The 23,332-nt window shown below is 50.9% G+C and overlaps 3 protein-coding genes across 8 annotated transcripts; 2 read left to right on the top strand and 1 right to left on the bottom strand.

The window, feature by feature from the left end:
* The first annotated feature begins 53 nt into the window (after positions 1 to 53).
* Usp5 (ubiquitin specific peptidase 5) lies at positions 54 to 14,282 on the top strand. Of its 2 annotated transcripts, none has more exons than XM_034512201.2 (20): positions 54 to 235; positions 3,028 to 3,153; positions 4,011 to 4,077; positions 4,188 to 4,321; positions 4,474 to 4,619; positions 4,866 to 5,050; positions 5,637 to 5,731; positions 6,508 to 6,701; positions 7,281 to 7,352; positions 7,644 to 7,731; positions 7,850 to 7,975; positions 8,494 to 8,647; positions 8,904 to 9,078; positions 9,659 to 9,747; positions 10,451 to 10,642; positions 11,100 to 11,243; positions 11,320 to 11,465; positions 11,668 to 11,821; positions 12,078 to 12,162; positions 13,624 to 14,282. In XM_034512201.2, exons 1-20 carry the CDS (start codon positions 125 to 127, stop codon positions 13,715 to 13,717), a joined length of 2,577 nt encoding a protein of 858 aa, XP_034368092.1. In that variant the 5' UTR covers positions 54 to 124; the 3' UTR covers positions 13,718 to 14,282. The 2 variants fall into 2 exon arrangements, with proteins under 2 accessions (XP_034368092.1, XP_034368093.1); XM_034512202.2 differs by having other exon boundaries at positions 89 to 235; positions 10,451 to 10,573.
* Positions 14,283 to 14,593: 311 nt separating this feature from the next.
* Tpi1 (triosephosphate isomerase 1) lies at positions 14,594 to 18,759 on the top strand. The gene is made up of 7 exons (XM_034512213.2): positions 14,594 to 15,271; positions 16,370 to 16,493; positions 16,582 to 16,666; positions 16,743 to 16,875; positions 17,505 to 17,590; positions 17,866 to 17,953; positions 18,049 to 18,759. The coding sequence occupies exons 1-7, from the start codon at positions 15,046 to 15,048 to the stop codon at positions 18,165 to 18,167; spliced, it is 861 nt and encodes a 286-aa protein (XP_034368104.1). The 5' UTR covers positions 14,594 to 15,045; the 3' UTR covers positions 18,168 to 18,759.
* Positions 18,760 to 18,848: 89 nt separating this feature from the next.
* Positions 18,849 to 21,007, bottom strand: Spsb2 (splA/ryanodine receptor domain and SOCS box containing 2). Of its 5 annotated transcripts, none has more exons than XM_076940556.1 (3): positions 20,678 to 21,007; positions 19,549 to 20,233; positions 18,849 to 19,196 (listed from the first exon to the last, which is right to left on the bottom strand). In XM_076940556.1, exons 1-3 carry the CDS (start codon positions 20,857 to 20,859, stop codon positions 19,167 to 19,169), a joined length of 897 nt encoding a protein of 298 aa, XP_076796671.1. In that variant the 5' UTR covers positions 20,860 to 21,007; the 3' UTR covers positions 18,849 to 19,166. The 5 variants fall into 5 exon arrangements, with proteins under 5 accessions (XP_076796671.1, XP_034368098.1, XP_034368102.1 ...); XM_034512207.2 differs by having other exon boundaries at positions 19,491 to 20,233; positions 20,678 to 20,862; XM_034512211.2 differs by lacking the exon at positions 20,678 to 21,007 and adding an exon at positions 20,547 to 20,641 and having other exon boundaries at positions 19,491 to 20,233.
* Between the last annotated feature and the right edge of the window lie 2,325 nt (positions 21,008 to 23,332).

Genomic DNA, 23,332 nt, shown 5'->3' with positions numbered 1-23,332 from the left:
GATCTCGCGCGTCTTGCCTTTAGCGCATGCGCGCAGCGAGAAGCGCTCATTGGACGCGAGAACAGGAGGGGGGGTACTAGGTACAGTGGGAGCTGCTGTGTGAGGAGGAGCTGCTGCCGGTGTCATGGCGGAGCTGAGTGAAGAGGCGCTGCTGTCAGTGTTACCGACGATCCGTGTCCCCAAGGCGGGAGACCGGGTCCACAAAGACGAGTGCGCTTTCTCTTTCGACACGCCGGTAAGCCCATTCCCCACGCCCGCGGCGACCACGACTTCCTTCCATCGCCCTGGTCATTCGGCCAGGCCTGCAAACCTTGGGCTACCGCCTCCTTGCGATGCACCCTGGGACTTGTAGTTTTCTCCGTACCGCTCTGCTTTTCCTTTTCATTATCTGTAGCTGTCGTATGACTACCACTCCCGGAAGCTTCAGCTCTAGCCTTGCCCATTCCTGGTCTCGTGAAGCATTATGGGCACTGTAGTTGTCGATGTCCCTTGTTCCCATTCTAAGCTCGAATTGGAACCCGACCGGCGAACTACATCCCCCAGGCGACTCCCAGAAAAAGTCTTGGAGGTGGCCTTGCACGTTGCGCAGGGTTCTCCGGGTTTTGTAGTTTCATATGGGAGGAGTAGGGGCGACTCCCCACTGTTCTGGGAAAGGGTTGAGGTTGGGAAGGTATGCATCCTGCAGCTTCTAGTCTGGAAGAGGATGCCAATCTTCGAAGAAGTCCGATTTGGAGAAACACTGAGTTAAATAGCCTCCACTCGTGGTTAATTTGGACAGGGGCTGAGGAGATGGGTCATTGGTCAGGAGGAGGAAAAACACCCAGTAGAGAGCTCTCTCTAGTCGTTTTTCCTTTGACGTGAACTATAGCCGCGACCCCTCCCATTATCTCCGTCCTTCACAGGTTACCGAGACAACCCCCATTTCAAGTATTCCTAGAGAAGGTTTCATTGGAGGATGCTAAGGCCCCTTTCTCATCTTGCTCCCACTCTTGTCTAGTTAGACAAAGCCGCCACCCACACCGTGCTTCACGTTTTACAGGCTCCACCTTGTACCTCCCTTCCTGCAGTTCTGCCTTCCTGTGTCATCTTCTGCTGGAGACAAGCCTCCAGGCCCTAACTGAAAGGGCTGCAGTTTGCTTGGGATCCGCCCCCCTCCTCACCCCTCCCCTTTAGCGGTTGTCTGGGCCCTGCCCAGAGCGTTCAGCCAGACCAGCTCATGGCCTGAAAACTGCAAGTCAGACTGGAAAGGCTTCATTAATGCAGCCCCAGTGCTGAGTATAGCAGCATGATGTGATGTCCATTTCAGGATCAGTCCTGTGATTTGTGGTTTGATTGGTTTGTTGGGCTTTCATCAAAGCCCAGATAATGCTTTGCTTCTCACAAGTGGGCCTTGGTAGAAGTAAAGGAGCTTGCTGGTCAGGGTGTTCTATCTTCCATGAAGCTGCACCTTTTATTTTCATCTGAAGAGTTACTTGAATGTGCCCACCTTCGTCCCAGGAGGGAAAGGTAGATCTCAGTGGGTCTGTATTTACACTTAAAGCAGGAAACTTGCTTTACACTTAAAGAGAAGACAGTTGTTCTTGTCTCTCCTTAGTACTTTATATGACTGAAAAATAATGTTTTCACTTGTTTGTTTGTTTTGTAATTTTTCCATTGCCTTCCGTTTTTCATTCTGAGGCCAGGGATCTCCAGCCTACTTGATTTAGTAACAAACTGAAGCTCATCAGATCATCTTCTTATTCTTTTTATGGAAGAAAGAGAGTGTAGTTAAGCTTTGTTGTGAGAACTGCTTTATTAATGAACAGTGCAGTCTACACTAGTCTAGGGAATGGTACAGTGCAATTTACTGGTCCACTAACTGCCTTAGATACTGTCCTAATTTTACTATCACAGTGGAGAAAATTTCAAGGCCTCTAAGACTTATATCCAGGAAGAGGGTGCCTGTTGCTCAAAGCCTTGGATCTGAGATAAGACTCTTCTCCAGCTTCCTCTCCCACTTTCTCTATCAATCCTACAATGGCACCCACACTTAAAAACACACTGGAAGACTTGCTTAGTTTTAGGGGAGCCTGTCTTTCCCTCCTCAGCTGTGATTCAGGATGGGCACTAATTTTCCCTGTTCTTCTTGAATTTTATTTTGTCTAGTTATGTCAGCAAGTGTTGCCAGATTGTTCATAAATGGAATATCTCAAATGGGTGTGGTGGCAACAAACCTGTTACCCCAGCCAGGGTAAGGAAGGCTGAAACAGAACAAAAGTGTAGGTCATCCTGGGCTACATAGTAAGTTCCAGGCTAGCCCAGGTTCCAGGAGGAGATCCTGTCTCAAAAACAAACAGAGAGACAGACAAATGAAAGTAAATAAAAAGGGATGGTTTTGGAGTTGCAGGTTTATGGAACTTGAGTGGGGTTTCCACAGGGGAGAGGGATTGGCAGGAGGTAGCTAGCTAGTGACTGCAAAATGATGGGCGTTGTGACCTAAACTAGCTTCCAGTTTAGCTGTGAGCCCCAAACAAGGTGTTTTCCCCCAAAGCCAGGGGTTTCCTCCACTAGGAAGTGTGACAGAGGAGAGGCGTGACCGCTGTCCTGCTTGGTGCTGGTCTAGGAGGTTTCCTGAGTTACAGACATTAGGTAGGCTTTGTCTGGCTGCTGACCATATGCAAGTGTAGGTCTTTTTTTTCTCCCGTGTCTTCTAAGTGTAATCTCTGACAGTGTGAGCCCCTTTACTTTCTGGATCTCCTGAGCGAAAGAAGAGGTGAAGGGAGCCTTTTTGTTTGAGTAGTGAGTGCCGACACCACTCAGAGAGTCTGTCTGAGTGCTGCTCGGCTGCCTTCTGAGCTTGGTGGCTGTTGCTGTTTTCAAACTCAGTACAGGTGACACCTTCAGCCACATATCATGTCCCCGAAGGCTACGTGAGTTGTAAGAACTGCACGGTGTTAGGAAACACACTTTCTGACTCTCGATCCTTGGTTTCCCCACATGCACAAGCTTCATCTCTCTTGTGTTCCCCACTCTCACTGTGCCCTGCAGGAGTCTGAGGGTGGACTCTATATCTGCATGAACACATTCCTGGGATTTGGGAAGCAGTATGTGGAGAGACATTTCAACAAGACAGGCCAGCGTGTCTACCTGCACCTCCGGAGGACCCGGCGACCGGTAGGCACAGTAGCTAGGGTATGGGCTGGGAACACCCAGGCACATTCCACAAGAAGCCTCTTTTGATTGTCTTCCCATCTGAGGATTATTGTTAAGGTAAAACACCATGACCAAAAACAAGTTGGGAGAATGGGCTTATTCTTTATTTGGTGTACACTTCCATGCCGTAATCCAGCATTGAAGGAAGTCAGGACAGGAACTTGGAAGCAGGGGCTGATGCAGAGGCCATGGAGGGGTAATACTTATGGTCTGGCTTAACCTTATAGAGCCTAGGACTACCGGCCTAGGGATGGGACTTGCAGTGGGCTGGACCCTTCTACACCAGTCATTAAGAAAATGCCTCCTGGGGGGCAGGAGGGAGGTATGAGATGTGGAACGGTCAGGGGGTGGACCTGGAGGGAGATAAAATGTGGATTATTATAAAAAAAAAAAATTAAATAAAATTAAGAGAGCAAGCGAGCAAGAACTGTTGCCCTATAGGCTTGCCCACAGCTGCGTCCTATGGAGCTATTTTCTCTGCTGAGTGTTTCTCTTCTCTGCTAACTCTAGCTGTGTCAAGGTGACATAAAACTATCCAGCAGCCCTGATTCCATATTGTCCTTTGCTTTCCTTTCATGTTCTCATTTGTGTCGCTGAAACCTGACTGTTGTTTCAGCCTTGTTGTGTTGTGCAGTTAATCATTCTTTGCTCTCCATCTCCCTCCTGCCTTCTGTCCCTGGGGCTCATTGCTGGTCCTAACCCTTTACTGAGTAGCCTTAGCCAGCCTGGAACTCTTAGAGATCCTGCTTCTGCCGCCCAGTGCTAGGACGAAGTCATGCACCATCATGCCCTGCCCTCTGAGCCTCTTTTCATTGCAGAAAGAAGAGGACACCAGTGCAGGCACTGGGGACCCACCTCGGAAGAAGCCCACCCGGCTGGCTATTGGTGAGCTATCTGCTAGGAGAACCCTAAGCCTCATTAGTGCCTCAGAACTTTGGAGAGATGACGACAGATGGTAGCTGCCCTACTTTCTCCTTATTCTCTGTCCTACCCAGGTGTTGAAGGTGGGTTTGACCTCACCGAGGACAAGTTTGAATATGATGAGGATGTGAAGATTGTCATTTTGCCAGATTACCTGGAGATCGCTCGGGACGGGTTGGGGGGGCTTCCCGACATTGTCAGAGATCGGGTATGCATATCTTATCACCCTTCCCAGAGATTCTAGGGCAGAAGGGGCTGCTGTAGTCATGGCTTGGTTAGTACTAACAAAACTGGAGACTGAGGGTGAAAAGGGTGAGTGGGGCAGAGGTGGGGTCCTGGCTGACTTCTCAGTTCTTGTAGGTGACCAGTGCAGTGGAAGCGCTACTTTCAGCTGATTCAGCCTCTCGAAAGCAGGAGGTCCAGGCTTGGGATGGGGAAGTCCGTCAGGTGTCTAAGCATGCCTTCAACCTCAAGCAGTTGGACAACCCTGCTCGGATTCCTCCCTGGTGAGACCTGGCTCATTTCATCTCTGGGCACAATCCCTAAAGTGAGGGCAAAGAGGCCACCTTTGTCTGGGAGCTGGTAAGAGAGGGGAGGGAGTAAGCCCAGAAGGAAGCTGTGGGGGAGATGAACACCGCAGGGCAGCCGGAAGAGAGAAGATGGGCTCTTGGATTGGTGGGGGCCTGCAGACTCCCCACCACCCCCATAGGCGCCAACCCACAATTCAGCGCATTTTCTTCTCCCTGGGCTAGTGGCTGGAAGTGTTCCAAGTGTGACATGAGAGAGAACCTGTGGCTCAACCTGACAGACGGCTCCATCCTCTGTGGCCGACGCTACTTTGATGGCAGTGGGGGCAACAACCACGCTGTGGAGCACTACAGGGAGACTGGCTACCCCTTAGCTGTTAAGCTGGGCACCATCACACCCGATGGAGCCGGTACTCGCCCACCCTCCCCACTTAATATGTTTCAGTTACTCATTTCCTGTGACACAACATAAATGCATTCCCTGATACAGAGATGAAAGACGTCCCCAGATCCCAGCCATTGTTACCTGCTTAGTCACTATCTCACTGTGGTAGCTTATGGTGCAGGAGTAGAATCCGAATCCAAATTAAAGCTGGGAATGGAATTGCACTAGTGCACATCTGATCTCCCAGAATTTAGGAGGTAGAGGCAGGGGGATTAAACGTTGAAAGTTATCCTCAACCACATAATGAATTTGAGATCAGCATAGGCTATGTGAGACCTATCACCAGAAACTAAGAGGAAAAGAAAACAACCCCTGTGCACACACTGATGCACACATGTATTAGAAAAGAACACAGTTCCACTCCTTATCCTGTTTGACCCTGTTTCCTCTAACAGTCAATCCCAAGGGGCTTTGTGCCTCACTAATGTTCAAGTGAGCCAGGAGGGTGATTCTGCTGCCTGTCTCTCCGTCCTCTGGGCAGGAGGTAGAGTTGGTGGGTAGGCCAGTGCCACACTATGTCCCTGCCACAGTGTGCCTGCCTTCCCCTCTAGATGTGTACTCTTACGACGAGGACGACATGGTTCTGGACCCCAGCCTGGCAGAGCACTTGTCTCACTTTGGCATCGACATGCTGAAGATGCAGAAGGTGAGGGAGGACCTCGTGCCTGTTAGCTCCAGAGTCTCAGTCCTGCCTCTGTGCCTGAAGCTGAGCTCACCCAGGCCCCAGGATGTGTGACTCTCTCCTGAAGAGAACACTATAGTCATTTGGTCATTCGGTGAATACTACCAAATACTTGTTACATGCCAGCCACTGTGTGAATAAAATAAGCATGGTCATCCGGGCAGTGGTGCAGCACTTGGGAGGCAGAAGCGGGTGGATCTCCGTGAGTTCAAGGCCAGTCTGTTCCACAAAGAGAGTTCCAGGACAGCTAAAGCTACACAGAGAAACCCTGTCTCAGGAGAAAAAAAAAAGACAGGTATAATTCTTGCTTTCATGGACAAAGTGTAGGATCATGGCAGGTCATAGTCATATTCCCAAATAAATGAGTATTTGTAAACTGCTGACCAGTAGTATGAGAGGATGAAGGTATGGTAGTACCATGGTGGACGGCAGAAGCCCTGCTAGGGGACCAGGGATGAGTGCTGTTCTCTAATGCGTGCTCTTCTGTAATAGTCTAAAGGTGAGTAGAATGACTTCGGAGTGGGAAAGAGCATTCTGGGTAGGGAGGAGCAGGGTCATTTCACTTCCTCATTTATACAGTCTTGGATCTACAATGATCTAGAGCTTAAGGACTATGTGATAAATAGTATGCCTAGGCCCCTAATTCCATAAGTCCTGGGCTATATCTGTGCCTTGCCCTAGGCTCTGGGAAACTTCAGGATTTAGCTTCTTGCCCAGTCTTAAGTTCCTCTTCCCTGCAGACGGACAAGACAATGACTGAGCTGGAGATAGACATGAACCAGCGGATTGGTGAGTGGGAGCTGATCCAGGAGTCAGGCGTGCCACTCAAGCCTCTATTTGGGCCTGGTTACACGGGTATCCGGAACCTGGGTAACAGCTGCTACCTCAACTCCGTGGTCCAGGTGCTCTTCAGCATCCCTGACTTTCAGAGGAAGTGAGTGATCCCTTGTCTTTTCTACTGACCTATGCTGTGTACCTGTGTAATCCAAGTAGGGTCTAGTTTACCACATTTTTGCCTTACATAAGGAGGGCCATGAGAACGTAGGAGATGGAGCGGGAAGGATACAGTGGCTGAGAGTTAGTAGTTGGCTGAAACCAAATGCTTTTTAACATCTTAGCTCCTCTTCTGGTCAGCAGTCTGTTTGCATACTGTCCTTCAGCTGTCCTCCGTGTCTGTGTGCCTGCTCTCATTCTTAGACTAGCTCTGTTGTACCATGGCAGCGTGCTGGGAAGGGAGCGTGTTAGAAGCTTCCCAGTAATAGAGCAGGAATGAACAAAAGAATAGGAGCTGTGTTTATCTGACGCTGGGCTGCCTTCTTGTTCCCTTGGTTCTGTCGTGGGAAAGGAGCCTGGAAGAGTGCCTCGCGCACACTGCGTGCTGTGTTTAGTTGAGAAGGGAGGATGGACAGGTTGCTGCAGAGAACTGGACTAGAACTCAAGGGAAAGCGTGTTCATGTGATGAGTAGATGGTTTATCTCTTCCTTTTTCCTGCTACTCTTCTTTTGCCTCTTAGGTATGTGGATAAATTGGAGAAGATCTTCCAGAATGCCCCAACTGACCCTACCCAAGACTTCAGCACCCAGGTGTATGTAGCCTACAGACGCTGTGGAGAGCCGCACAGCTTTCTGCCTTTCTATACCATGACCACCTGGGATGGGCATGAGTGGAGACTCTGAGCAGTTAGAAGCTGTAGACTGCCTCTTGTGCTGGGTTCCTATGTAACCTAAGGTGTCCCCATCCCTACAAAAGCCACACACAGGTTTTTAAGATGTCTAAGATGGGTTATGAGCAGGATTGAAGGAAAGAGAAAAAGATGCATGCAGCCTTCAGGATCATTAGTTGACTAGCTAAATGGTGTTCTTGGCTATGACTACAGGGCCAAGCTGGGGCATGGTCTTCTCTCTGGAGAATATTCTAAGCCAGCACTGGAGTCAGGTGATGGAGAGCAGGTACCAGAGCAAAAGGTGAGTTTAGGACTTTATCCTCTTCAGACTATAGAATTACATAGAGACACAAAGATCTGGGAGTTGTCTAAATTAGGTCATTTGGTGCCTACTAAATCTGTGCCCTGGCCCTGCCTAGGAAGTTCAAGATGGCATTGCACCTCGAATGTTCAAGGCCCTCATTGGTAAGGGCCACCCTGAGTTCTCCACTAATCGGCAGCAGGATGCCCAGGAATTCTTCCTACATCTTATCAACATGGTGGAGGTAAGGATGGGACGATGTCAGAGAGGCCACTATTGAGCCTCCTGTTTGCACCCACTTGCTTCCTCTCCCTACACCCACCCCTGTATTTGTACTTAGCCTGTTCTGTGCATAGTAGTTGCACCTGAGGAAAATAGTCAAGACAAGTGATAATCTTTACCTGTGATTTCTAGTTGTGGTAGACCCAATTCACCTTAGAACAGCGAAAACATTACAAGGGCTGGGAGGTGGGCCACAGAGGTAGAGCACTTGGCCAGCAAGCACGAGTCTCTGGGTTCATCCCCAACAGGAGAATACTTAGTACTTAGAAAGAAAAACACAGGTAGAATATTACCGTGGCCAGAAGTGAGGTTTGATGGTGGTTCATTAGGGAAGGCTTCTACATTTACCTTGCATCCTTGTGTTGCTGAGTGCCATCTTCCAATCCACTGCAATTCCCTACTGGTTCCCTAATACAAATGTTTGAGCCTCAATTTGTTCCCTGGCCGCCCAGACCTTCCTGTCCTGCCTGTTTCCCATAGAGGAATTGCCGGAGTTCTGAGAATCCAAATGAAGTGTTCCGCTTCTTGGTGGAAGAAAAGATCAAATGCCTGGCTACAGAGAAGGTTAAGTACACTCAGCGAGTTGACTACATCATGCAGTTGCCTGTGCCCATGGATGCAGCCCTTAACAAAGGTAGCTTGCTGGCTCAGCAAGATCTTGGTATCAATGGAAGCCCAGATCTGAAGCTGGACCACAGTGGGGCTGGGGTTAATCCTTCCTGCAGCTTGTTAGCACTGTTGAGCTGAGAGGCACGGTACATGACATGTGTCTAGTGGGCTTTGGTGGGGGTAGGGAAATGGGGATAATTTAGGGCACAAGGCCAGCAGACAAAGTTAAGCTGAGAACAAGGGGTGGCCTCTAAGACAACACCACCTGGTATTTTCACCAGAGGAACTTCTAGAGTATGAAGAGAAGAAGCGGCAAGCCGAAGAGGAGAAAGTTCCACTGCCAGAACTGGTTCGGGCCCAGGTGCCCTTCAGCTCCTGCCTGGAAGCCTACGGGGCCCCTGAGCAGGTGGATGACTTCTGGAGCACAGCTCTGCAGGCGAAGTCGGTCGCTGTCAAGTAGGTCCTTTGGCCTGGGTTTCAGCCACTACCTTGGTGGGGTAATCACCAAAGACATTCTGTCTCTGGGATGTTTGCTCATCCTTTTGGTGGAGATCTCAAGATTATCCCCTGGGCCTCAAGGTTTGTTTTGTCCTGGAGGGTACCAGGAGGCTGTAGCAGGGGTAGACATGGGTGATGACCTCATTTTTCACCTTCCCCTTTCCTGACGCTTGCGTAGTGCAAGCTCTTTTCCAGGATGGCCTCTGCACTTGATCTCTCTATTACGCTAGAGCCCAAGCACTTAGTGTCAGCTGAAAGCATAATCTGGCTTTTAGAAAACAGGTTGCTATTGGCCTCTGGCATGGTTTTGGGACCTGAAGAGGTGCTTCAGTTTTAGGGACCAAGTTCTCAGCCTATTGCTGCTCCTGCCAACCAAATACCTGGCTTCTGCAGCTCCTTGTGCACACCCCTGATCTCTATCCAGGCAAGAAGAGAGGAGAGTATCTCCTGGGACACTGGACTTTATCTAACAGAGATCACGATCAAGCCCAGTGTAGAGAAAGGAGAGCTCAGGTGCCAACACATTCTCTCTTTCCAGGACCACGCGGTTTGCCTCCTTCCCTGACTACCTGGTCATCCAGATCAAGAAGTTCACCTTTGGCTTAGACTGGGTGCCCAAGAAGCTGGGTATGCAGTTTGGGATGAGGGTGGTGATAAAGAAAGTCCTAGAAACAGATAGTTTTAACATGTATCAACTAGTGTTGCTCAGATTTTTCTCTGAAAAGGAAAGCATTTTGTGTATGTTTCAAAATGTATCTAGTTTGAAAAGATACTGATTGAAACTTTTTTGGGTTTTTCTTTGTTTTTGAGACAGAGTCACTGTGTAGCTCTGGCTGACCTGGAACTTGCTGTGTAAATCAGGTTGGCCTCACACATGCAGAGATCTGGCTGCCTCTGCCTCTCAAATGCTGGGATTGAAGGCTTGTGCCATGATACCTGGCTAACACTATTTTGATAGTCATGGTTGATTGCATTGTTATAATTTTTCTAGTTGATGACAGTGCTTTTATTGGGTTAATCTTGAAGCAGGTCTTCCAGGTTCCTGGCTCTAATGTGACACTTCTAATTTATCTTGAGTTTGTGGAGAAGGAACTGAGACCTTCAGAAGTACAAGGCACCCCAACTGTAGAGGCCTCTTGCCTGTCTATCGCTCATGGTAGATTTAGAACTAGAGTATAGGCCCCTTGACTCCCACACTTCTGCATATTTCCTGTGGTTGGAACTACTAAGAGCAGATATAAACATGGCACAGGAGCTGAGGGTCTGCTGTGCTTTTGCAGGTTAGCATCAGGAAGTCCTGAAGTGATGCTTTTCACCGTTCCAATTGCAGATGTGTCCATTGAGATGCCAGAGGAGCTAGATATCTCCCAGTTGAGGGGCACAGGGCTACAGCCAGGAGAGGAGGAGCTGCCTGACATTGCCCCACCCCTGGTCACTCCGGATGAGCCCAAAGGTAGCCTTGGTTTCTATGGCAACGAAGACGAAGACTCCTTCTGCTCCCCTCACTTCTCCTCTCCGACATGTTAGTGATTCTTCTTCCTGCCTGTCTCTCTCCCTTGCTGATGGGGGAGGGCTTCTCTGTATTACTTCCTTCCCATCCTTTATGTGTCTCCTGTCTTCCCTTCCAAATTTCCTCTGTTCCCTTGTTGGATGTGAAGACTGGCTGAAAAACTTCCAGCTGCATTCTTAATATGGGTGTCAGCAGCACTGGCTAATCACCTCTATATCTTTGTTACTTTCTTGGTTTGGGTTGGGGAGTTCAAGGGTTATCGCCATGAATGGCAGAAAACTGATCACCATATGGGATACCAGGTTCCCATTTTGCTTGTGGTTATTTTGGTTCTGGTACGAAACGATTATCTGTGGAAGAAAAAAGCACATACTAGGTGACTGGGAGAAGGCTAGAGGCTCGGCCTGTGGGAGGATGAAGAAACCAGTAGAGACAGTAGCAGGACGTCATCGTGCTAATTCTACCACAGCACCCATGCTGGATGAGTCCGTCATCATACAGTTGGTGGAAATGGGCTTCCCTATGGACGCCTGCCGGAAAGCTGTGTACTATACAGGAAACAGTGGGGCCGAAGCAGCCATGAACTGGGTCATGTCACACATGGATGATCCAGGTAGGCAGAGGTGGGTAGCAGGATGGGACAGGGCCTCCATCCATCCCCCAAACACTCATGCCTTCCTCATCCACAGATTTTGCAAATCCCCTCATCCTGCCTGGCTCCAGTGGGCCTGGCTCTACAAGTGCGGCAGCTGATCCCCCGCCAGAGGATTGTGTGACCACCATTGTTTCCATGGGCTTCTCAAGGGACCAGGCCCTGAAAGCTCTGCGGGCCACGGTATGCACTGCCCAGGGGACTTGGAGCCCACGTGGAAAAGTGTGGTGCGGTGGGAGTCAGGTTGCATCAACACCTTTGGTTAATGGTACCAAAAACCAGGATAGTGTGGTTGAAGCTGCCTGCTTTTTTTGTGACTGATAGCCACAGTGTTGGTGTGCCTGCCTGACTTTTTAGGAAAAGTAACACTTCCCTTCTCTTCAAGAACAACAGCTTAGAGCGGGCTGTAGACTGGATCTTCAGTCACATTGACGACCTAGATGCAGAAGCTGCTATGGACATCTCAGAGGGACGCTCAGCTGCTGACTCCATCTCTGAGTCTGTGCCAGTGGGACCTAAAGTCCGGGATGGTCCTGGAAGTGAGTGTCCCCAAGAATCAGGGTAGACCTGAGGCTATCTGTAGTGCAGCCCCTCATTCTAGTGCTGTGTGCTTCTCCATCTGAGCGGTGAGAAGCCCTGTCTCTCTCATTGGTCCTGTGAGGGTGGAATTTGAGGAGCTGAGGTGCCCTTTGCCCATATTCCCTGAAACTCTAGTTTTGCGTTTGAGCTGTTTAATACTGTAACACAGGACTCCTGTGTTTTCTCCTCTCTCTCTCTCTCTCTCTCTTTCCCCAGAGTACCAGCTCTTTGCCTTCATCAGTCACATGGGAACGTCGACGATGTGCGGTCACTATGTCTGCCATATCAAGAAGGACGGAAGGTAAAGGCTTAGCAGTGTGCACTGTGAACGGAGAGCAGCTGGTGGGATGGGAAGGACAGTCTGGAAGCCCTACAGTGTTTGTGGGAGAAGTCAGATACAAACAAATGCCTCCCCACAGGGATGGGCAAGCCACATACATCCCAGGTCGAAATCTGTCTGCTTTTGTAAATGAAGTTTTACTGGTACATAGTCATCTGCTTGTTTATGCTGCCTGTGGCAGCAGTAAAGTGAAAGAACTGTGGCAAAGACTAATTACTCAGTGAAAATGGTGGTCAGTAGCTGTGTGTAGTGGCTTGTGGCTTCAGTGCTAGCATTGAGGTGGAGGCAAGGGAGCCAGCAGTTGAAGCTCACCTTTGGCTACGTACGTGGTGAATGAGTAGTTTTAAGCAATCCTGTGCTCTGTGAAACCTGTCTCCAAAGGGGCTGGGGCGGGCTGTAGAGATGGCTGTTGCTAAGAATACTGGCCACTCTTTGCAGAAGACCTAGGTTGAGTTTCCAGCACCCAAATGAAGGCTGACAACCATCCTAACTACTTCCAGGGATCCGGCACCTTCTCCCTTTATGGGCACCTGCACTCATGTCTGAGGATGCACACACATACATACACACATACACACACTCACACACATACACATGCATACACACATACACACACTCACACTCACCCCCCCCCCCTTACTTTAAAAACAAATCCTTTAACCAAAGGATAGACAGTGGTCTCCCGGCTCCCCCAGCCTTACAGGAATGGATAGAAGATGAGTATAAAGTGCAGTCCAGGCTGACAAGACCCCAGTGAGGAAGGGCACCTGCTGCCTGCCAATCCTGACAGCCTGAGTTGGGTTTCCAGAACCAGAAAAGTTCCTCTGAGCTCTATACACACCATGGTTCAAGTGGTTATTAGTGCAAAATAAATAATTGTTCTTGAAAATACATGCTGGGCGTGGTGGCACACACCTTTAATCCCAGCACTTGGGAGGCAGAGGCAGCTGGATGTATGAGTTTGAGGTTAGCCTGATCTACAGAGTGAGTTCCAGGACAGCCTGGACTACACAAAGAAACCTTGTCTTGAAAAACAAAAACTAAAACAAACAAATACATTCTGGCTAGATGTAGTCAGTCATACTCACATTTAGTTCCAACACTGGGGAGGCAGAAGTAGCTAGATCTGAGTTTGTGGCCAGCCTGGTTTACATAGGGTACCAGGATGGCCAGGTCTGTTGGGACCCTGTCTCTAGATGAACACTCTGAGGACGTCAGATGAGGAAATGACCCTCGGGAGACTTCAAAGCTGCATTCAGACTGCTGCTGCAATGCTATCTGCATTCAGATTGTGGGACGTAGGCATAGAATCACAGTCGGGATCCTTCCCAGAAGCTCCTCAGGGCCATGCCTGAGAGATGGACAGGATGCAATATGGAGACCCACTCTGCTCATCCTTCTGTCCCTCTCCCCACTTTCCAGATGGGTGATCTACAATGACCAGAAAGTGTGTGCCTCCGAAAAGCCGCCCAAGGACCTGGGCTACATCTACTTCTACCAGAGAGTGCTCAGCTAAGAGCCTGCCCTCAACCCCTACACTTCAGGCAGGGGACAGGCCATCTGGCGTGAGGGACAGGGCTGAGGGATGGACTTCAGCCCCCTGCTCTGCACCCTTTTTCTTTTTGTCCCCAGCAGGAGAAAGAGCTGGAGGCCATGGGAGAATGGCCAAAGAGGAGGGGTACTCATTAGACTTTGGGGATAGAGCAGGGATGGGACAGGAAGGGGCCAACTGCCTGTCCACAGTGGGACCTTGTTGCTTCCTTCCCCTGCCCCTTGAATCCACAGTGCTCTGCTTCTCTATGATGGCCCACCCCCTGACATGGGGAGGGGTCTTACCTGTGTGTGTGTGTGTGTGTGTGTGTGTGTGTGTGTGTGTAGCTTTATGCGTCTTTCCAGGGGAGGGAGCTACTGTGCCTCCCCTCCCCTTATGTGTTTGCTCCCTTGTGGTGGGGCAACGGAGGCTATGAGGGAAATAGGACCCTCCCACACCCTTTGCCCTTCTGCCTCAGCCTCCCGTTTTGTCTCACGGTCCTCTGAAAAAATGCCAAAATACATGATGTGAATAAAAGTACCACAACTGACTGGTTTTTAGTTCTTTGGGGGAGACCTACTTGTTCTGGGGAGGATTACTGGAAAGGGCGGGTTCAGAGAGGTCCAACTGGGGTCCTTTGCCCTGCCACCCCCCCCCCCCCCCCCGCAATTCCCTTGTCTCTAGCTCTAGAAATGCTCAGAAAACTGTGAGGTGGGGGGGGGGGTGGGAAATAAAGGGAAAATTCAGAAGAGTGACTGCATCGCCTCCCCCACACCCACGGACCATGCACTTGGTCTAGCCCCATTGTTGCTGAACAAATAGCGGTCCTAGAGCAGAGGGTAGACAGTCCATATTGATTTCAGCCGACTGGCTTTACAAAGCTGCCTCCACTCTGCCTCCTTCCCCTCCTCCACACTAGTATCCTACTCTGCTCCATTTGGCCAAGGCCTGACAACTCCAAGGATCCATAACCACCAGCGACGTTTGTGAAACACTTGGCTCCTTGTGACTGCTGGGAGGGCTCTTCAACCCGGCTTTGCTTTATGCTTTGAGGGAATGGGGCGCTCAACCGAGGCCTTCTTGCTGCCAGCTCCACGAGGAATGCCCTTTGGTCTTATGAAATTGCAAAAGGTTTGTTTCCTTGAGCGCGAGGCTCAACATCTCAACTGTCGAACCACTGAGGCCGGACGTTTGAGCCCCCGGAACCTCCTAGAACATTGCTACAAGGAAGGAGAAACGTCAGAATACCAAAACACCGGGAGGTGGAGAGGCGGACGGAGGGGAAGGCGGAGCAGCAAGGGGCCGGGCTAACCATGGCGGAGGGCGGGGAGAGGGAGGAGTTTTGCCTCACAGCGATCTATATAAGTGGCCAGTGGCGAGAGCCGAGCATTTGTGCTGACCTTCAGAGACCTGGGCACAGTGCAATGGCGCCTTCCAGGAAGTTCTTCGTGGGGGGAAACTGGAAGATGAACGGGAGGAAGAAGTGCCTGGGAGAACTCATCTGCACCCTGAACGCAGCCAAAGTACCGGCAGACACCGGTGAGCTCCGTCCGTTTGGAAGAGGCGGCAGGGCGTGGGGGTGGAGGGTCGGGCGTGGCACCATTTGCTCAGTGTCTGAGTGGACCTGGATGGTGGCCTGGGGACAGGGGCCATTTGGTGTCCCGGCAGCACAGAGATTTGCTGAGGAGGAAAAGCATTTAAATGCTGCCCTGGGCCTGTGGGGCCCGTAAGGGGTTCTTGGGGTGGGGGCAGGGTGCAAAGAAGATCGCCCTTGGGAGTGGACGGGAGCTGCACCAGCTAGGGTGCAGGGTCAAGAAGAAGAGCCGGTGTCCGGTTGGATAATCAAGAAAAGTGGCACGTGTGCCCCATATTGTGAGGGAGGAAGCTGAGCTTGCGCGGGCTCGGGCTCTCAGCTACCTGCCGCCTCGGCCTCTGGCTCCATGCGTCTCTGCACGTAGCCCGAAGCTCCTCCCCGCGCGGCCGCCTGCGCCTGCTTCAGCCATTGAGCTGGGGGCTTCCACATCCCTACCCTCTACTGCATGGGCCACTCTTGCCTTCCACCTTGGGCTCTGGGTAGATGCCAAACATGCTGGGCCGTTGGGGAATGAAAAGGAATTGTACAGCTCTTCTCAGGCTGGGAATAGGAAAACACAAGGTCTCTGCGGGCTAGTCAGTTCCCTCCATCCTTACCCCTTCCACCCACCTAAAGCAGAGAACCGTGAGAATAACCAAAGTGTATTATTCTCTGATCATCTATTTCCCAAAGAACCCAATGCAAATTCCCGCGGTTGACCTCTTCTCCTTATGCTAAAAACCCTTCCCGGGATGGATGTGTGTGGGATGGGCTATTTTAGAAAAGGGTTACCCCCTGGAGAATGCTGAGTCTAGGAGATGCCCATTCCCAGAATAGCCTGAGGAAATTAGAGCCACAGCTGTTAAAAGAGCAGAGGGCAGGGTAAGGGCCATAGCCTATCAGAGGCATTAGGAAGGCTCTGGTATTAGTACAAGCCCAGCCTGGGCTGTGGAGTGAACAAAGGTCAGCTTTCTGGCCTGAAAGAGGAAGGAAAGTAGAACCAAGGAAATGAATGCAAGACCGGGAACCTGAACAGTGAGGGCTGTCTCTGATCTCATCCTCAGAGGTGGTTTGTGCACCGCCAACCGCCTACATCGACTTTGCCAGGCAGAAGCTGGATCCCAAAATTGCTGTGGCCGCACAGAACTGCTACAAAGTGACCAATGGGGCCTTCACTGGGGAAATCAGGTGAGAGGCAGAGAGGGTCGCAGAGGGAAGACCTTATCTTCCTTGTGGGTTTCTTGCTGAACCTTGTTTGCTTGTTTGTGTGTTTTAGCCCTGGCATGATCAAAGACTTAGGAGCCACCTGGGTTGTGCTGGGGCACTCGGAAAGAAGGCACGTCTTTGGAGAATCAGATGAGGTCAGTAAACAGGAGGGGAGCTAGGGGATGCTTTAATCCTAGGAGGGTATCTTACCCAGTGTTTGTTCCTCAACAGTTGATTGGGCAGAAAGTGAACCATGCCCTAGCAGAGGGGCTCGGAGTGATCGCCTGCATCGGAGAGAAGTTAGACGAGAGGGAGGCAGGCATCACTGAGAAGGTGGTTTTCGAGCAAACCAAGGTCATCGCAGGTATCTCTGAAGACATGGATCTCTGAGTCTAGCAAAGGCCACAGAGATGGAGTGGTATGGGGGGGGGGGGTTCAAAAGCCCGGCAACCTGCCTGAATCATACTGAGCTCAGGGGAGAGGGTGACTTGCATGGTTCTTGTCACTTCTGTTCCTACGGAAGGTTCAAACCCCACCAGGGCTCAAAAGCCACTAGGGGCTGGCAAAATGGCTCCGTGGGTAAGCCTGAGGATCCAAGTTTGATTCCTCCAAAGCCACATGGTAGGAGAGAACCAGCTTCTGCAAGTTGTCCTCTGGCCGCATATGTGTATCATGGCTTGTACACACACACACTTGTTTAAGGGGGAAGGGGACTAGAAAGATGTCTCAGAGGTTAAGAGCACATTGTCTGCTCTTCCAGAGGCCTTGAATTCAATTTCCAGCAACCACATGGTGGCTCCCAACCATCTATAATGAGATCTGGTGCCCTCTTCTGGCCTGCAGGATACATGCAGGCAGAATAAATAAATAAACAAACAAACAGCTAAAAGGGGAAGGGGGAAGCCCACCAGGAGCTGTAGGCCATTTAACTGTTATAACCTAGAGGGCTTGGCAGGTCAGCTCCTCCTGCTCACTCTGCTCTCTGCCCTACAGATAATGTGAAGGACTGGAACAAGGTGGTCCTGGCCTATGAACCTGTGTGGGCCATTGGGACTGGCAAGACTGCAACCCCTCAACAGGTAACTACCCAGGGGCTCTACTTTCAGCCTATCTTGCTTTAGTAGACGTCGACTACTATGGAGCCCATCTAAAGGGCTCTTTAGAGACAGAGGACCCCAAACTCACCAAGAAGAGTGACTTTGCCGAAGACATTCATTCCAAGCCTGGTGGGATTGGAGCCTTCCTATTCTCCAATCCTGGGACTTTTCCGGGAACCAAGCTCTATATGAGAACCAGTGGATTTTACTCTTTGAATGACAGGAAGGAGCTTACTTACTCTGCTCCCTCCTTCTAGGCCCAGGAAGTACATGAGAAGCTCCGGGCGTGGCTGAAATCCAATGTCTCTGAGGGGGTGGCTCAGTGCACCCGCATCATTTACGGAGGTGAGTGGCTTTGGCTTCAGCCAAGGCAAAAATGGGCTAAGACAGACTGAGGCTGCTTTGTACAGAGGGACCAAGCTGTCTTGTTCCTGTTATAGGTTCTGTGACTGGAGCAACCTGCAAAGAGCTGGCCAGCCAGCCTGACGTGGACGGCTTCCTTGTGGGCGGTGCATCTCTCAAGCCTGAATTTGTGGACATCATCAACGCCAAACAATGAGCACTGCCCATCCCTCTACCTGCCTGCATAGCCTGGACTAGGTTGCCCAGAAGTTTAGTAACTGCTCCCACCAGTCACATGCTTCGGATGACATCATCTGCCCCATCTTGTGGCCTAGTCGACACTGTACCTTCCTGAGCCTTTTTCACCTCCCCATAATGGTTGGGATCAGGCCAATCCCTTTACCACGTACAATGGGTAGAATCGGTAGAATCAAATATGTCACCAAGGTAGCTCCCTGGGGAGTGGAAGAAGTAGAACTGACTGTCCCTTTGGGCCCTAACAAGTTAAATCACCTTCCATTGGTTTGGGATGGAAGCTCATGGTTGGATCACAGGAAGTGAGCTTCATGTCACTTTGGCCTGTCACTTAGATGGCCTTGGCTCTAGCTTCACTCCCAAGCCTTACTGGATCTGTGATGCACAAACTCAGAGCCTTCGGGTCTGAATTTCAGTATACATTAAGGCCGAGATCAAGATCTTACTCTAAGAGGCCTGGGATCCTCCCTCCCCTATAGTGCCGAAGCCCTTGTATTGTGTTTGTGAACCATCCCACCATCCTACATGTAAGGGAAGTAAACACCTGGGCCTAAGCTTTGTGGTCTGTCATAATTTCTTAAGAGAGTAATAGGGCTCTAGCCTGCTGTTGGGGGGCGTGTATAAAAAAACCTAATGAGACGGATTCTGTGACAATACATCTCATTTTTACTTCAAAAACCTCTTTTGTCCCAGGCTGCCACAGCCTTCAGTATCACTTCTGTCTTGCTCCGGTGAGAAGGGGAGGTGAAGGGGTCCAGCCTCCTCCCCTTGGCTTCACCAGCTTTTAAGTTGTCTAGGCTAGCGGTGCCTTTCTACCTGTCCCCACGGTAGGGTGCCAGCACACACCCTGTGCTACAGGGTCATTTGTAGAGCAGGTAGCGCTTCATGGCAGGGGGCAAAGGCAGACTGGATATTTGACCCAGCCGGTCGTCCCCCAGAGCGTGGCGCACACACAGGCGGCTCAGGTGTAGAAGGGATTGTGGTTCCTCCGCTGAGAGAGAGAGAGGGAAGGCACGGTAAGCAAGCAACCCCAGCCAGACATCCTTGAACCCTAAGGTCCTGCTAAGACTCCCTTATTTCTTCATTTTCTCCTCTGAGGGATACCCGAAGGCTCTGAATTTCTGCATCACACATCCAGTAGGGCTTGGGAGTGAAGCTAGAGCCAAGGCCAACTAAGTGACAGACCAAAGGGACACAAAACCCACTTCCTGTGCTCCAGCCATGAGTTTCCACCCCAAACCATTGCCAAGTGATAATCCTCACCCACACCAAGTCCAGATCTCACCTCTTCTTTCGCCCATGTAGCGGATGCGGACCTGGCACTGGCCCCAAACAGCACTTACAGAGGGATAGAGGGTCCTGCCCTTCAGTCCACGGAAGGCTGGTCCCAGGTACGTGCCCCCAATAGAGTAGCCCAGAGTTCCTTCCTCCATGTCCAGAACCACCAACAGTCTCTCTGGCACCACTAGCTGCTCACCCTGAGGTCCGGCTGGATACTGGGGGGCCTCGAGGCCCTTACTCTGATGGTACAATTTTCCCCGCCCAATATCCCAGCCCCAGGACTCGCTGTTGCTGCCCAAAAGCGCCGCATAGTGGTCAGCCTGCAGCGGGGCGAGGGCGGTGGCCACGCCCACCACGGCGTGTGTGCCCCTTTGCTCCAAGGGCCAGCTGATCTCCCAGGCATGCAGACCTTTGGAATAGCCCTGCTTTCCCCGGACCCCATCAGTGCTCTGGGCCACAGGGCGCCGCTCAAAGCACAGACCCCCTTCCTTGACATCGATGTTCTCGGAGCAATCCTTGGGATTCCAGCCGTGGCTTCGTTGGGCACCTAGGTCAGGAGGGGAAGCAGACAGGAGCTCCTCCAAGCCCTCGGGAGGAGAGAAGTCAGAATACAGAGCCTGCGAGGTAGGGGTGCTGCTGCTGCCCCTTGCCAGGGCCGTCTGGCCCATGAGGTGAGCAGCTGAAGAACTCCTCAAAACAGGCTTGCTGGGGCGTCTCTCTTTTGAAAGTTGAGCTCCGGATCGTCCCCTGTAGTGGTGTGGAGAGAGAAAGGACTGTTAGGAGCCGCATCTTTCCCTAGGGCTCCCATCCGTTCACCGCTGTATGCCAACCAGCCCGGTCGTCCCTTGGTCCCCCAACCCTCCCAGGTCTATCATTCTGCTTTCACCCCATCTGCATCGCACCCCCCAAGTTTCTCACGAGTTCTCTCCCTCAGACCTTACCGTGGACCGTCCCCTTGCGGTCTCTAATGCCCGGCCCCTACCCCGCACCTCACTGGGCTCCCCCTAACCCGCAGAGACCTCTGGAAGTACAGATAGGGAAGGCTAGAAGCGCCCCTGACCAGCAACTGCTTCCGGCTCCAGCGGGGCTGCCGGACCGCTCGCGCTCCGCCCCTGGGCTCTGTAGACGATTAACCCTATCGTCACCTCCCGGACCACGCCCGCCACACCACTTCCCGCCGTGAGAACCCACCGGCTGCAAAGAATCCAGGCAAAAAATACGTGACGACTCCAGATGTGGACAAGCGCGCATGCTTTGTGGAGCACACTCTGGGTGGCTAGCCTCTTGTCCCTCCCAGGACTCCTAGGCGTCAGACTCTTCAGTTTATTTTTCCGAAGCTTCCTGACAGCTGCGTGCCCCGCCCTGCCCCCCATCCCAGCCTAGAATTAACCCTTTGATGACGTAATCACCTTGGATTCTGTGTGTGGAGACTTCTCCACTGGAGACCTTTGGGCTGCCTGAGCAAGTCATTCCTGAGGCCCTCGGATTAGTAAGAGGCCTTGTACTGCTCCCGTTCAGGAGAACGCAGGGACTGAGATTGTGGTTCATCCTCCTGCTCCAGCCTCCTGAATGATGGGATTTACTAGTGCGTACATTCTCTAGTGGGTGTGTGCTTTATAAGGGTTAGTTTTGAGTGAAGTTAGGTCACTAGCTGCATTAACATGGAGAGGTTGCCATTGAAGTTTGACCTCCTCGAATGTTTGTTGATAACAGCTCAAAAATCCCATAATGCTACAGGTAATTTAAACAAGAGAGAGAGAGAGAGAGAGAGAGAGAGAGAGAGAGAGAGAGAGAGAGAGAGAGAGAGACTGTAACTTCTGCTGGCCTATAACTCCCTATGTAGACCAGGTTGAACTCAAAACTCACACTATATTAGCCGGCCTCTGCCTCCCGAGTGTTGGCATTTAAGGTGCATATCCTGTGCCCAGCCTGATTTTATCATTGTTGTTGTTGTTGCTGTAGTTACTGTTGTTTGGATGGGTTTGAAATGGTCTCTTGTCCTAGGACAGGACTGGCTCTGTAGCCGAGAGCTAGCATTGAATTCCTGTTCCTCTTAGCTCTACTTTCAAATGCTAGGGTCCTAAGGGTATGAGTCACACACAGCTAATTTTAACTTTTAAAAATCCTGCTGTGAGCCTGCTGAAATGGCTCAGCAGTTAACAGCACTGGCTGCTCCTGCAGAGGACCCAGTCCAGGGTCTCACGCCCACCTGGAAGTTCACGAATGTTCTTAAGTTCCAGGGGATTTGATGATTTGTTCTGAACTTCACAGGAATGTGGCATAGATACACTGTCTAGTCTTGTGTCAACTTGACCCACAAGCTAGAGTTATCTGAAAGGAAGGAACCTTAATTGAGAAAATGCCTCCATAAGATCTGGCTGTGAGGCACTTTTTTAATTAGTTATTGATGTGGAGTGTGGGGTAGCCCGTTGTGGTGCCATCCCTGGGTAGGTGGTCCTAGGTTCTATAAAAAAGCAGGCCGAGCAAGCCATGGCTGTATATATTTAAGTCCCATGCTATTGGCCCTAGTTGAGTAGGCCAGCTTTTCTTCCAGATTGGGTTTTTTGTTTTTTTGTTTTTTTGTTTTTTGTTTTTTTTTTTTTTTCCTTTTGGTTGTTTTTCAAGACAGGGTTTCTCTGTGTAGCCCTGGCTGTCCTGAAACTTGCTCTGTAGACCAGGCTGGCTTCAGACTCAGAGATCCACCTGCCTCTGCCTTCCAAGTGCTAGACACAGCTTCTTCCAGATTTTCAGCTTGGGCGACAGATGAAGTGGTCGCGCTGCCTTCCGATGGGTCCTGTTGTACGGAGACAAGGTACCTTAGCGTGATACAACCTAACTGAAAAGGCAAAACCCATCTAGCCTCCTAAGCCACACAGAGAAAGCCTGCCCTGCTCACTGGAACACGGTTCAGTTTCCATCTGACAAGCTCCGCCCTATTTAACCAGACCCCCGTTGAGCTCATGCGAAGTATGTCTGCTATAAAACTTAAACCTTTTAGTCTCCGAATAGATTATTCCAGTTCTTACAGACTTGTACGGAAGGTTCAGATTCATTGAGCTTCAGCCTTGTCAGAACTCAAGCGCTAGTGAAATGTGGAGGGGGACACTAGCATGCCTCCTGAGAGACTTCTTTATGGGACAGGGACGCTGCACCAGTGAAATTTCAGCAATATGGTTGCCTAAACAAGGCCTGAACAATGACAACACCAGCTGACATGCCAAGGAGGAGGCTGAAAATCTCACCAGGCCCCACCCTCTCCTAGATGAAGAGCTGAAGGCAATTAATGGCTGCTGAGAGACAATCAGTATTCCTCAGGGATGAGCTCTCAGTACTTAGTCTTTCCAACACCAAGCGGTCGGTCCTAAAAACATATATATTGGAGCAACACTGAATGAACTCAGCAGGATGCTATCTGCATGTTTGTATATATTAACAATTTAAAACAAGTAGTATTATGTAATATGGAAAGCAAACCAGAAAGGATCAAATCCGAAAAGGAAGCCTATTTTCCAAATTCACCAATAAGGATGAAATGGCAACTGGGCTGAGGTTGAGAAACCTGGATTACTGGGCGCCCATAGGCCCCGCCTCCGGCCCCGCCCCCACACCCTTGGTGCTAGTTCCGTAACCAAGGCAACGCACTGGCAGGGTGGGGGTGGGGAAGCTGACTCATGCAGGCTGACGGTCACGCGTGGGCTCATAGTGTGCGCTGCGGCTGCCTGGGGGTCTCGCACGCACCACCGCGACTGTGTATGTGCTGAGTCCTCAGCCAGTCCTAGTGGTCCGCCATTCCGGGCCTTCCCCTTGCAGCTTGTGCTTCGGGCGTTAACACTAAGGTCTGGAATG

Source organism: Arvicanthis niloticus, chromosome 9 (assembly GCF_011762505.2).
Source record: "Arvicanthis niloticus isolate mArvNil1 chromosome 9, mArvNil1.pat.X, whole genome shotgun sequence".
NCBI lineage: Eukaryota > Metazoa > Chordata > Mammalia > Rodentia > Muridae > Arvicanthis > Arvicanthis niloticus.
Note: the sequence above shows the minus strand (reverse complement) of the source record. Positions and strands in the feature narration are given on the sequence as shown.